The following is a 12,010-nucleotide window of genomic DNA, read 5'->3' as shown; positions in this document are numbered from 1 at the left end:
GTTCTAAAGTATCAAAACCATGTTTCCCTGTACCAACATTGCCATCAGCATGTATTGTGTGCTCAATGAGTATTTATTTGTTGAATGCATGAATAAATGGGTGAATACATGAATGAACACCTGTTGATGGATTTCATTAAAAATAATTTTTAGTTTTTTGAAAATAGGTTTCCGAACTTGCCTCTGTATAAAGTTTTTTTATTAGAAAAAAATTGCAAGATTCTGAAATTATTATTTATAGTTGTAGTCAGAAATGGAATGACAATGTGGTTTCATCTGCTATCATTTCTCTTTAAAACACTTGAAAACAAATGTTACCTTCACAGCATATCATGAAACACATGTTTCTGAGGCAGAATTCTTGGGTTTGAGTGCTGGGTCTGCTACTGGCCAGCTGTATGGGCTGAGGAAAGTCATGTGGCCCTTCTGTGCCTATGTTCTTTCTTTATAAAATACTTAATATGTTACTGACTTCACAGAATTGTTATGAGGTTTACATGAGTTTGACACATGGACAGTGCTCAGAATGATGCATAGTACCTGCATAGCAAGTCCAGAAAAAGCTAACTAATATCATCATTAAAAAGGGATTTCTCTTATATAAGAATGTGAGTAATATTTTCCAAATAGGTTTTAGTGCCCGTAAAAGCTTGTTTTTATTGAAAACGATAACAATGAGAAAACCCTGGTATATTTGTTTTTATCACATAATGCAGGTAACACATTTTTTTTTCTTTTGGTTTTACTATCAGAAATCTTGACCTAAATTTAATTCTTTGCAATGATATTAGTAGTAGCAAATTTCTTTATCCCTTAATGTTGCTGTTTCTGTTTATAGTTTAATGTCCATTGTAGAAAATTACTATATTTTACATTACCTGTAAAAAAAATTACCTGTACACTTGATGAATAGAAGTAATACAAATGCAGATGTTTTATATGATAAAACAGTATTATTAGATATTCTTTGTATTTTACATCTTTGCTATTTTTCTAAAGGAATTGTTTCTTTTTTCAGGCCTGCAGATAAAACATCTAATGAAAAGAACAAGGTACTGTAAAAAAGTAAATGATCTAAAATATTATTTAAAAAAAAATTCTAAAAGGTAAAATGAAAAAAAACAGGATGTTTTGTTGTAAAACTGTTTGCTTAGAAAAAGTGATTAGGAAACAGTAGCCATTGATAACAGTACAGTTTAAGAACAATCTGTTGCTTTAAAGAAGTACCTGTGTTTTTGCTCATCAAAAAAAAAGGAGAAATACCACTTCTGTACATTTAGCATATGCTATAAATCTTTCGAGGACATTTTGAAACAGTATTATTTATCTTACAGGTCAAAAACCAAATACATCCTGGGGCTGACTTTGCTGACTCAATGGGGCCATCTGAAACAGCCTCAGAGGTTTGTGAGTTGTCTCACTCTATTTATGAGAATTTTATATTGCTGATTGAACAACTTGGAATGGAGCGTAAAGGTAGGACCATTGCATAAATGCAAGGCCTTTTGATGTATCCTGCAGTAGTGTGTGTATACATTGCTGAGAACTGACATGTGATAGTGAAGCGCATCTCAGAAATATGCTCAGTGTTAAAATAGAGAACTAACTTATACTCTACACCAAAAAGCTATAACTCCACTGTACTTTTCTTAGTGTGAGTGGCACTCCCAGTCTTTTTGTTGACTCTGTTTCTCTCCTATTCCTTCCCCCAATGTCAGGTTACCATTTTTTCTCCACCTGGAATGCTGCAGAAATCTTAGGAATCTTAGAACTGTTTTCCTGAATACCCCACCTCCTAAAACCATGGTCTACTCTGCATTCATAATGATATATTTTTAAAAATTCAGATCTGATCATGTTACTCCTTTGCTTATAACTCAGCTACTACTTCTCATTGCCATAAGGTTAGAGATCTGAATCTTCTAGGTTTATCCTACATCATTTTTACGCTTCTCTTTCTGTGTCCCACCCAGTATCTTAGATGTTTGTTCGAGCAGTTGATAGCTTCAGTGAGGTATAACTGATATATGATAGACTGCAAGTCTATAAAATATACAATCATATGCACATGTGAAACCATCACCATAATCAAGAGAGTTAACATGTTCATCATGGCCGGGCGCGGTGGCTCACGCTTGTAATCCCAGCAATTTGGGAGGCCGAGGCGGACGGATCACGAGGTCAGGAGATCGAGACCGCGGTGAAACCCCGTCTCTACTAAAAATACAAAAAATTAGCCGGGCGTGGTGGCGGGCGCCTGTAGTCCCAGCCACTCGGAGAGGCTGAGGCAGGAGAATGGCCTGAACCCAGGAGGCGGAGCTTGCAGTGAGCCGAGATTGCGCCACTGCACTCCAGCCTGGGCGACAGAGCAAGACTCCGTCTCAAAAAAACAAAACAAAACAAAAAAAAACATGTTCATCATCCATAAAAGTCTCTTCCTGTCCCTTTGTATTTCTTTATTAAGAAACTGCTAAATTGTTTTCCAAAGTATTTGTATTGATTTTCCATTCCAACCAGTAGTATACAACATTTCTTGTTGTTCTGTATCATCACAAGCTCTTACTATTGCTGTTTTTTAATTCTGAAATTTTAGCCATTCTGATGGGTGTGTATTATGCATATCATTATGGTTTTAATGTGCATTACCCTAAAGATTAATAATGTTGAGCATCCTGTATGTGCTTATTTGCCACCTGTGTATCTTCTTTGGTGAACTGTCTTTTCCAATCTCTGTAGCTTATGAACATTTAAAATTGAGATTCGATTCAGTAAGCTTTTTTACATACACCAAAGGTAGTCAAACCTTTTTCATTTTCAAAGTATTATCTTACTAAACATAGTAAATATTTTAAACTTGCGACAAAATGGTCTCTGTCACAGCCATTCAACTCTGCCATTGTAGTATGAGACCAGCCATAGACAATACATATGTTAAAAAACACAGCTGTGTTCCAATAAAACTTTATCTGCAAAAATAAGAAGCTGCCCCACAGGTTGGATTTTACCTATCCCTATTATGTGATCATGATTGTGAATAAAGACAGTTTTACTTCTTCCTTTCAACTCAGGTAGCTTTTATTTTCTTTTCTTTCCTAACTGCACTGGCTTCAGTACAGTGCTGACTAAAATAGTGAAAGGAGACATTCCTGTATTGTTCCTGATCTTACAGGGAAAGCACTTAGTTTTTCATCATGACACATGTTAGCTGAGGTTTATCAGAGATGCGCTTTGTCATGCTGATGGCATTCCCTTGTATTCTTTGGTTACTGAGAAGGATTTTTCTTTTTAAATCAGGAATGAATGTTGTATTTTATCAAATGCCTCTATATACCAAGATGATCATATGGTTCTTCTCTTTTAGTTTTTTAGTGTGGTGAATAACTGATATTTTAATGTCAAACCAACCCTGTATTTGGGGATAAACCCCACTTGTTTATGATGTATCATCCTTATAATATATCATTGGATTTGATTTGCCAAGGTTTTATTTAGAAAGTTTTAAAAGGCGATTTTTTAGAGTAGTTTTAGCTTCACAGCAAAACTGAAAGTAAGGCACAGAGATTATCCCTGTACTCCCTGCCCCCATACATGCATAGCCTCCAAATTATCAATATCCTCACCAGAGTGGTACACTTGATCTCATTGATGATCCTGAATTGATAATCATAATCACCCAAAGTCCATAGTTTATATTAGGGCTCAGTCTCGGTGTCTTACATTCTGTGAATCTGGACAAAGTTATAAGGACATGTATTTATCATTGAAGTATTATCCAATTACCTCATGTATTTTGAAGCTGTTATTAGGTGCACACACATTTAAGATTACATGTTCTTGATTAACTGAACTTTTTAAAGTCATTAGGAAACGACTGTTTATAGCTGGTAATTTTTTTTTTTTTTTTTTTTTTTTGCTGTGAAATCTACTTTGGTATTAATGTAGCCATTTCTTCTCAGGCTTCTTTTGTTAACTTTTAGCCTGGTATATCTTTTTCCATCCTTTTGAACAATTTATGTTTTTACATTTAAAGTACTTTTGTTAATAGGAAACATGGAGTAGCTTCTTGCATTTTTATCCAGTCTGACAATCTGCCTTTTAATTGAGATTTTTAGGCCAGTTCCATTTATAATGTGCTTATTGATACAGTGAGGTTTGTCTGTCATCAAGCTGTTTGATTTCCATTGGTCGCCGCAGTTCTTTGTTCTCTTTTCTTCTTTTTCTGCTTTCTTCTCAATTAGTCCAGTAATTTTTATGATTTATTTTTATCTCCCTTTTATGGCTTATTAGCAATAACTATTTTTTTTTTCTATCTTAGTGGTTGCATCACAATTTATAGTATATGATTTTAACTTATCACTGTCCGTCTTCCAAAAATATTATGGCATATCATATTTGGCATAAGAAAATTATGAATTAAAACCCAAACATTGTCTGTTCTCACTTGTAAGTGGGAGCTATGCTGTGGGGATGCAGGGGCATAAGAATGATACAATAGAGGTTGGGGACTTGGGGGGAAAGGGGGAGGGGGAGAGGGATAAAAGACTATGGACTGGGTACAGTGTATGCTGCTTGGGTGATGGGTACACCAAAATCTCAGAAACCACCACTAAAGAACTTATTCATATAACCAAAGACCACCTGTTCCCCAAAAACCTACTGAAATTTTTTAAAAAAGAAAATTAGAGTAGTATACTTTCATTTCCTCTCTCCCAGCCAGATACTTCTGGATTTGTAGGATTATAGTTTTCTTTAAATTTAGAAAGTTTTGGCCATTCTTTTTTTTATTTTTCTGTCTCTCTTTTTCCCTCTTTGGGGACTTATTCCTGCTTGAAGTTTTGTCATAGTTCACTGATGTCTCAAATTTATGAATCTTCTCTTTGGTGGTGTCTAATCTGTGTTCACTTCCATCCATTGTAGCTTTCATTCTTGACATTGTAATTTAAATCTCTACAAGTGTAGTTTGCTTAAAAAAAAAATCTTCCATGCCTCTGCCTATCTGCTTGAGCTTAATTTTAATATACAGTTGAGTTCCATATGAACAGCTTGATCTTTCTGATCTTGCTTTTATGATTTGGTCTAATTTCCTGCTCCTGAGGCAAGAGCTTTGTGATGACTCTATTCGTTGCCATGCAAATTCTGAGTTTTCCCAGTGTCACTCATGGAAATGAACACTCTTTGGCACATTGTGAGCACCAGACATGTTTCTTTCCAATTTTTTTGAGATTTTTTTTTCCCCTTGGTCTGGGGCAGTTTTCTGGCACACATGTGCTGTTTGTTACTCTGCTAGATACCTAGGAGGTATTTTTGCAGATCTTCAGTGTTCTTTCCCTGTACTCTGTCTCCTTTCCGGTGTTCTGTTTTGTGATCTCTGTCTGCCTTGGCTTTACCAGACTCTCGGCTTCATCATCTCATCTCAGGGAATCTGGTGGACTCTGTCAGTTTGTTCTCTGTGCGGTAGCCTGGAAACTCCGTGAAGGCAGGGAGCTGGAATGTTGGATGAATTTCGTTTGTTTCCTGTCTTATGGGGGTAATTGTCTTCATTACCTGAAGTCCACTGCCTGGTAAATCATTGTACAATATATTTTGTCTGTTTTATTTTTGGTTGTTTCAGGCAAGAAGGTAAATCAGTACTTGCTGTCCATCATGGCCAGAAGCAGATTGCAGCAGAGCTTCAGCACCTGCTGTCGACTGCCTAGGATGCTTTTCCACCCCTTTGCTTAACTGCTTCCTTCTCACTCTTCATTTCTCAGTGTAGTCATCTCTTCCTCAGGGAAATCTTCCCTGGGCCCAGTATAGATAAAATTCTCCTATGTGATCATAGAACTCTGTTTTCTTACACCATCTATCCGAATTTATAATTGTCACATTTGTTGTCTTTGCTCCTCACTACTCTTAAGGCTAAATGAGAGCAGAGGTCTTGTCTGTTTTATCTGCAGAGCTTGGTAGAATGTCTGCCACATTGTAGGCACTCAGTGCATAATTGTTCAATGTGTGAAGGAGACAATGTTAAAACGCAGTCCTTTATACCTAAAAAGTACTCATATACTTTATTTCCACCTTGTTTTCTCCCTGACACAGATTCTCTTAGCCTATCAAGAATCCAAGACACATTTTGTTTATATGAACACTTACTGGAACTTAAGAATAATGACTATGAACGACTTACAGAAAAAATTAAGCAAATGGAAAATGTGGTCAGTGTACTACAAAAGGAGCTACCTGAAACGAAAAGGACAAAATTACAGTTAGAGCTTCAAAAAATTGAATGGGAGAAAGAGGTGTACAGTTTGAGGTATGATATTCTAGTTCTAAATAAATATACTAAAGATAATATATCAGAATTTTTGTAATTGCTGACTTACCTTCTGGGGATTAATGGGGGAGAAATTTTGGTCTTGTGGAATATGAAATTCTTGGAAATAATAAAACAAATGATTAACTGTGAACTCTTCTAATAAATAAATGCATATTCTTTGCAATCTTAGTGGCCATATAGCTGTCCATCATGTGAAATCTTGTTATTCATTTAACAAATCATAATTTGGGTTTTAAAATTATTTTGTATTTATAATTAATGATGTAAGGAACATCTTTTATCATTATTATTATTTGTAGACATGGTCTCACTCTGTGCCTAAGGCTGGAGTTCACTGGTGTGATCATACCTCCCTGCAGCCTTGAACTCCATCCTCCTGCCTCAGCGTCCTAAGTAGTTGGGACTCCAGGTGCACGTTCCCATGCTTGGCTAACTTTGTAAGCGTTTTGTAGAGACAGGGTCTCACTATGTTGCTCAGGATCATCTCCAACTCCCGACCTCAAGCATTCCTTCTGCCTTGGCCTCCCAAATCGTTAGTATTACAGGAGTGAGCCATCATGCCCAGCCCAGAGCATTTTTTTTTTTTTTTTTTTTTTTTTGAGACGGAGTCTCGCTCTGTCACCCAGGCTGGAGTGCGGTGGCGCGATCTCGGCTCACTGCAAGCTCCGCCTCCCAGGTTCACGCCATTCTCCTGCCTCAGCCTCTCTGAGTAGCTGGGACTACAGGCGCCCGCCACCACGCCCGGCTAATTTTTTGTATTTTTAGTAGAGACGGGGTTTCACCATGGTCTCGATCTCCTGACCTCGTGATCCGCCCGCCTCGGCCTCCCAAAGTGCTGGGATTACAAGCGTGAGCCACCGCGCCCGGCCGAGCATTTTTTTATATAAATCTTTTTCTACATTCCTAAACTGTTTACTTTGAATAAATTCTGCAATATAGAATTATTTGGTTGAAACGTAGGAACTTTTTAAAAAAATCTTTGATCAATATTTCTTAATTTTTCACAAGAATGTTTGTGTTAATTTACAGTTCAACCAACAGAGCATGAACTGGTCACTTTCTAAACCCAAAGTAATTTTTTAAATATTTATACAGTCTTATTCTTTTTGAAAACTTTTTTTTTTAATTTCATAGATTTAGGGTTCCAAGCGGTTTTTGGTTAAATAGATGAATTGTATGGTGGTGAAGTCTGGGATTTTAGTGCGCCCATCACCCGAGTAGTACACATTGTACCTCAGTAGGTAGTTTCTCATCCCTCACCCTCCTCCCACACTCCCCGACTTCTGATTCTCCGATGTCCATTATACCACTCTGTCTGCATTTGTGCACCCATAGCTTAACAGTGCCAGTGCCAAGGAGGTGACCCAGCTCTGGCACGGTGTCCAGGAGTTGGAGATTGAGCTGCAGTCTCAGCTCAGCAAGGTTGGTAGTTCTGCTGTAGACCCTTTGCCAAGGTGGGGCACAGGAAGGCTTTGCAGCCCAGGAGTGGGAAGAAGAGGAGTTATAATGTTGCATCCCTCTTAAAGCCTTCTCCTGACCCTTAGAAAGCAGCCCTGGAGAAGAGCTTGGAAGACACGAAGAATCACTACTGTTGGCAGCTGCAGATGATCCAGGAGCAGATCAGTAACTTGGAGGCCCAGATCACTGAGGTCCGGCAAGAGATCGAGTGCCAGAATCAGGAATACAGCCTTCTGCTCAGCATTAAGATGCAGCTGGAGCAGGAAATCGAGACCTACTGCAACCTCCTTGAGGGAGGCCAGGAAGACTTGTAGGTGCCCCAGGATTCAGTGCAACCCCTGGGGGTCCTTAGGCCTCTGATACTACTTCTGTCCCTCTGGATAGAGGCAGCTGGGGGAAGTTCTTATCCACAGGGTCTTATGGGTTGAGGACTTCTTCATCCTGGGGGCGGGAGGGACCTCAGTGCATTTGGGCTTTGGGGAAGGAGGATGGTGACACTGAGAAGGGGCTGCCTCCCTGCTCCAGGGAGGGGAGGGCTCCACAGTCCCAGCTGGAGGCTCTCCCCTCCCAGCTATGGTGCCAGCCCAGACTCTGTCCTCTGTCTCCCAGGAAGGAAAACAGAAAGATTCATGTTTGGGTTCTGACTCTGTCCAGGTCCATCCTCGTATATGGGCCTGGTGGGCCCATAGTGTGTGGGGGCCACTAACTTTTTTTTTTTTTAAGACGGAGTTTCGCTCTGTCACCCAGGCTTGGAGTGCAGTGGTGTGATCTCAGCTCACTGCAGCCTCTGCCTCCCAGGTTCAAGCAATTCTCCTGCCTCAATCTCCCGAGTAGCCGGGACTACAGGTGCGTGCCATCATGCCCAGCTAATATTTGTATTTTTAGTAGAGGTGGAGTTTCACCGTGTTGGGCAGGCTGGTCTCAAACTCCTGGCCTCAAGTGATCTACCTGCCTTGATCTCCCAAAGTGCTGGGATTACAGGCGTGAGTCACCACGCCTGGCCCAGTCCCATACTTTTAAAGCCTGCCCGAGGTCTGTTGGTCTGTTGTGGCTGTGATCATGGTTTCTTTACTTTTTTTTTTTTTTTTTTTTTTTTTTTTGAGTGGAGTCTCACTCTGTCACCCAGGCTGGAGTGCAGTGGTGCAATCTCGGCTCACTCTACCTCCCAGGTTCAAGCAATTCTCCTGCCTCAGCCTCCCGAGTAGCTGGGATTACAGGTGGCCACCACCACACCCAGCTAATTTTTGTATTTTTAGTAGAGATGGGGGTTTCACCATTTTGGTCAGGCTGGTCTCAAACTCCTGACCTCATAATCTACCCACCTCGGCCTCCCAAAGTGCTGGGATTACAGGCATGAGCCACCACATCTGGTCTTTTTTTTTTTTTTTTTGAGATGGAGTCTGACAATGTCGCCCAGGCTGGAGTGCAGTGGCGTGATCTCGGCTGACTGCAACCTCCGCCTCCCATTCAAGCAATTCTCCTGCCTCAGCCTTCCAAGTAGCTGGGACTACAGGCATGCACCATCACGCCTAGCTAATTTTTTGTATTTTTAGTAGAGATGGGGTTTTACTGTGTTGGCCAGGTTGGTGTCAAATGCCTGACCTCGTGATCCACCCACCTCAGCCTCCCAAAGTGCTGGGGTTACAGGCGTGAGCAACCACGCCTGGCCTATGTGATCATGGTTTCTATTCTCTGTTCCAGGCAAGCCCCACCAGGCCTGCTGGGTGAGGGTCAGGAGCGCGAGGTAGCTGAGGATGGCACTGGCCTTCGCTGCTGGGTCTCCTGGCCTGTTCCTCTCTTCCCGAATGTTGTTTGGATGTGCTGTCGCCTCTCTGGTTTTACATTAAATCAGTGAGAACTCTTGGATTCCCTCTTTGAAATGAAATGGTGCCAGGCTTGGTTCCGACCCCTTCCCCTGGTGGCAACCTGAGCCTGTCACCACGACCACAAGATGACAGCCTGTGATGACAGGGCACCCTCAACCCATAGTGGCCCTGGGCCAGAGCCAGGACTTTCCTCCCAAAAGCCAAGGCAGAGGCTTCACCCCTCTAGGAGAGGAAGGCCGACACCAAGGGCTTTGAGGGTGGGACTGTGCTCTGTTCACTGTCATTGCTGTGGCAGTGCTAATTTTTCACATACAAGGTGTCGTTAGTCACACACAAAAAAGCTAACTGATCACAGAATTCTAAACAGCACAATTCTGTCTGCAGCCTTGAAAAGCCTGGGACGTTTAGAGGTCTAGGAAAATATCCAAAGATAGCAAAAATATGTGTTGGTTCTGATTTTTTGTTTGAAGACACTTGTTGCTACAGAGGAGATGGAAAGCAGATTTAGCTGTAAAATTTATCAATGTTCCAAAGCAAAGAGAATAAATTGGAAATTGCCTGCATCCCGACAACACCAGCTGGAAGAATCCGACCTGTTATTCTGTTAGATGTTAGAGACACTTGGGAGCAGGACCTGGGAGGGGCCGTGGCTGGGGGCACTGCCCAGGGCCAGCTGGGGTGGCAGGCTGTGCAGGTTGCACACATTAGATAGGCCCTGGCCTCTGGTCCACCCTCTGCTCTAAGCACCATCTGGCACAGAGTGAGGGGCTCTACAAGCATCCACTAGAGGTTTTATTATTATTATTCCGAGATGAGGTTTCACTCCTGTTGCCCAGGCTGGAGTGCAATGGCACGATCTCGGCTCACCACATCCTCCACCTCCTGGGTTCAAGTGATTCTCCTGCCTCAGCCTGCTGAGTAGCTGGGATTACAGGCATGTGCCACCATGCCCAGCTAATTTTTGTAATTTTAGTAGAGACGAGGTTTCACCATGTTGGATGGGCTGGTCTCAAACTCCTGACCTCAGGTAATCTGCAGCCTTGGCCTCCCAAAGTGCTTCCCCAGGGATCTTCTGACCTAGCAATCCAACTATGACGGGCAGGTACCTGGGCCAGTGAAAGCTGAGTAACGTTAGCTGCAGCTCATCTGTGGAATGGAGACGGGTGTGGCTGTGCAAAGGCCTCGCCAGGCAGTGTCTCCCATCCTGCCTAAGAAGAGGTGTGAGGCAGAGACAGCAGGTGCCCAGGGTCCTCCGAGCTGGTGGATCCCTGCCCTGCACTTACTAGTCCATTGCCTCTGAGCACGCTGCAGCTCCTGTACAACAGGGGCAGCTGCATCTCAAAGTTGCTGGGAGGAGACAGTGAGGAGGTTCCCCCAAAATGTTCTGGGCCCAGACCCCAAGACAGAGTGGGCTGCTGTACCCTGAGTTGATGGGCACACATAGCTGACAGAGCCTTCCACTCAGCCAGCTTGCGTCCTTGTCTTCCCCTTCCCAGGAAGTCCTCCTAAGTCTATGCAATGCCATTCAGACAATAGTTTGGGTCTGACGAGCTGCTGTCTGTGCTGGGCTGTTTAACCTGCCATTTCCAGCTTCCTGACAATAAAGAGAAATCAGGCAGCTATAAGAACTGCTTGTTCCTTCGTTTTCATGTTTGTCTGTTTTATAAACCTTTTTTTCCCTCTGACCAGCGAGCAGTGCCAGATGCCACCAGATCCCTGCTGCTGTGGTGCAGCCGGTGGAACATTTTCTCAAGCAGCCACACGGGTCATTATCTTGGCATGGACAGTTAGCTGGCTGCCTCCGTCACATCTGCACTTCTCCAAAATAGGGCTACAGGTCCCCAGACCTAGCTAGTAAGGATAGCTATTCTTAAAGGTGGCAGAGAGGCCCAGAGCCCTTGGGCCTACCAGTTCCTGAGTAAGACTGGCTGGGCTGCAGACTTCTGGAATGCAGGGATGGCTCATGCACCAGGTGGCTGCAGGGGCTGGGGAGTGGGCTGCACCAGCACCAGTCCTACAGCTGAACTGGGGCTGGTGCTGTGGGTCCCCTTTCTCCCAGGGAAAGGGGATGGTTCAGAGGGAGGGACAGATACCCTAAGGCAGCCTTGGTTTTGAGGATTCCAGGGGTTCCCTCTATATTCTCTTTCTTGCCATTTAGTATGAGGAATCCTGCCTGCTCTCTTAACACACACAAGATTTGGTTGTTTTCTGTTTTTTGGAGTTTTTGTAGTTGCTTCCTCTAAACCCTCCCCATAAAAGTCTCAAAAGGAATCACTAGCACCTGTTCCTCCCCACTCTTGTCTGGTTAAGCAAGCTGTGCCACCTTTTGCTTCTCTCTAGGCTGACCTTGGCATTTCAGTTCTTCTTATTGGACTTGCTAGGCAGACTCACAGCCAAAAGAGCCTCCTCC

At 42.5% G+C, this 12,010-nt stretch overlaps 1 protein-coding gene across 1 annotated transcript in view; it reads left to right on the top strand.

Moving 5' to 3' along the window:
* Window positions 1-11,228, top strand: part of LOC129463002 (putative coiled-coil domain-containing protein 144B) — a 67,556-nt gene extending 56,328 nt beyond the window's left edge. Inside the window, exons 5-6 of the mRNA XM_063617798.1 lie at window positions 7,861-8,084; window positions 9,476-11,228. Of these exons, the coding sequence (XP_063473868.1) occupies window positions 7,861-8,084; window positions 9,476-9,629 (378 nt within the window). The 3' untranslated portion in view covers window positions 9,630-11,228. The remainder of the gene's footprint in view (window positions 1-7,860; window positions 8,085-9,475) is intronic.
* The last annotated feature ends 782 nt before the right edge of the window (window positions 11,229-12,010 follow it).

This window comes from Symphalangus syndactylus, chromosome 14 (assembly GCF_028878055.3).
Source record: "Symphalangus syndactylus isolate Jambi chromosome 14, NHGRI_mSymSyn1-v2.1_pri, whole genome shotgun sequence".
NCBI lineage: Eukaryota > Metazoa > Chordata > Mammalia > Primates > Hylobatidae > Symphalangus > Symphalangus syndactylus.
Note: the sequence above shows the minus strand (reverse complement) of the source record. Positions and strands in the feature narration are given on the sequence as shown.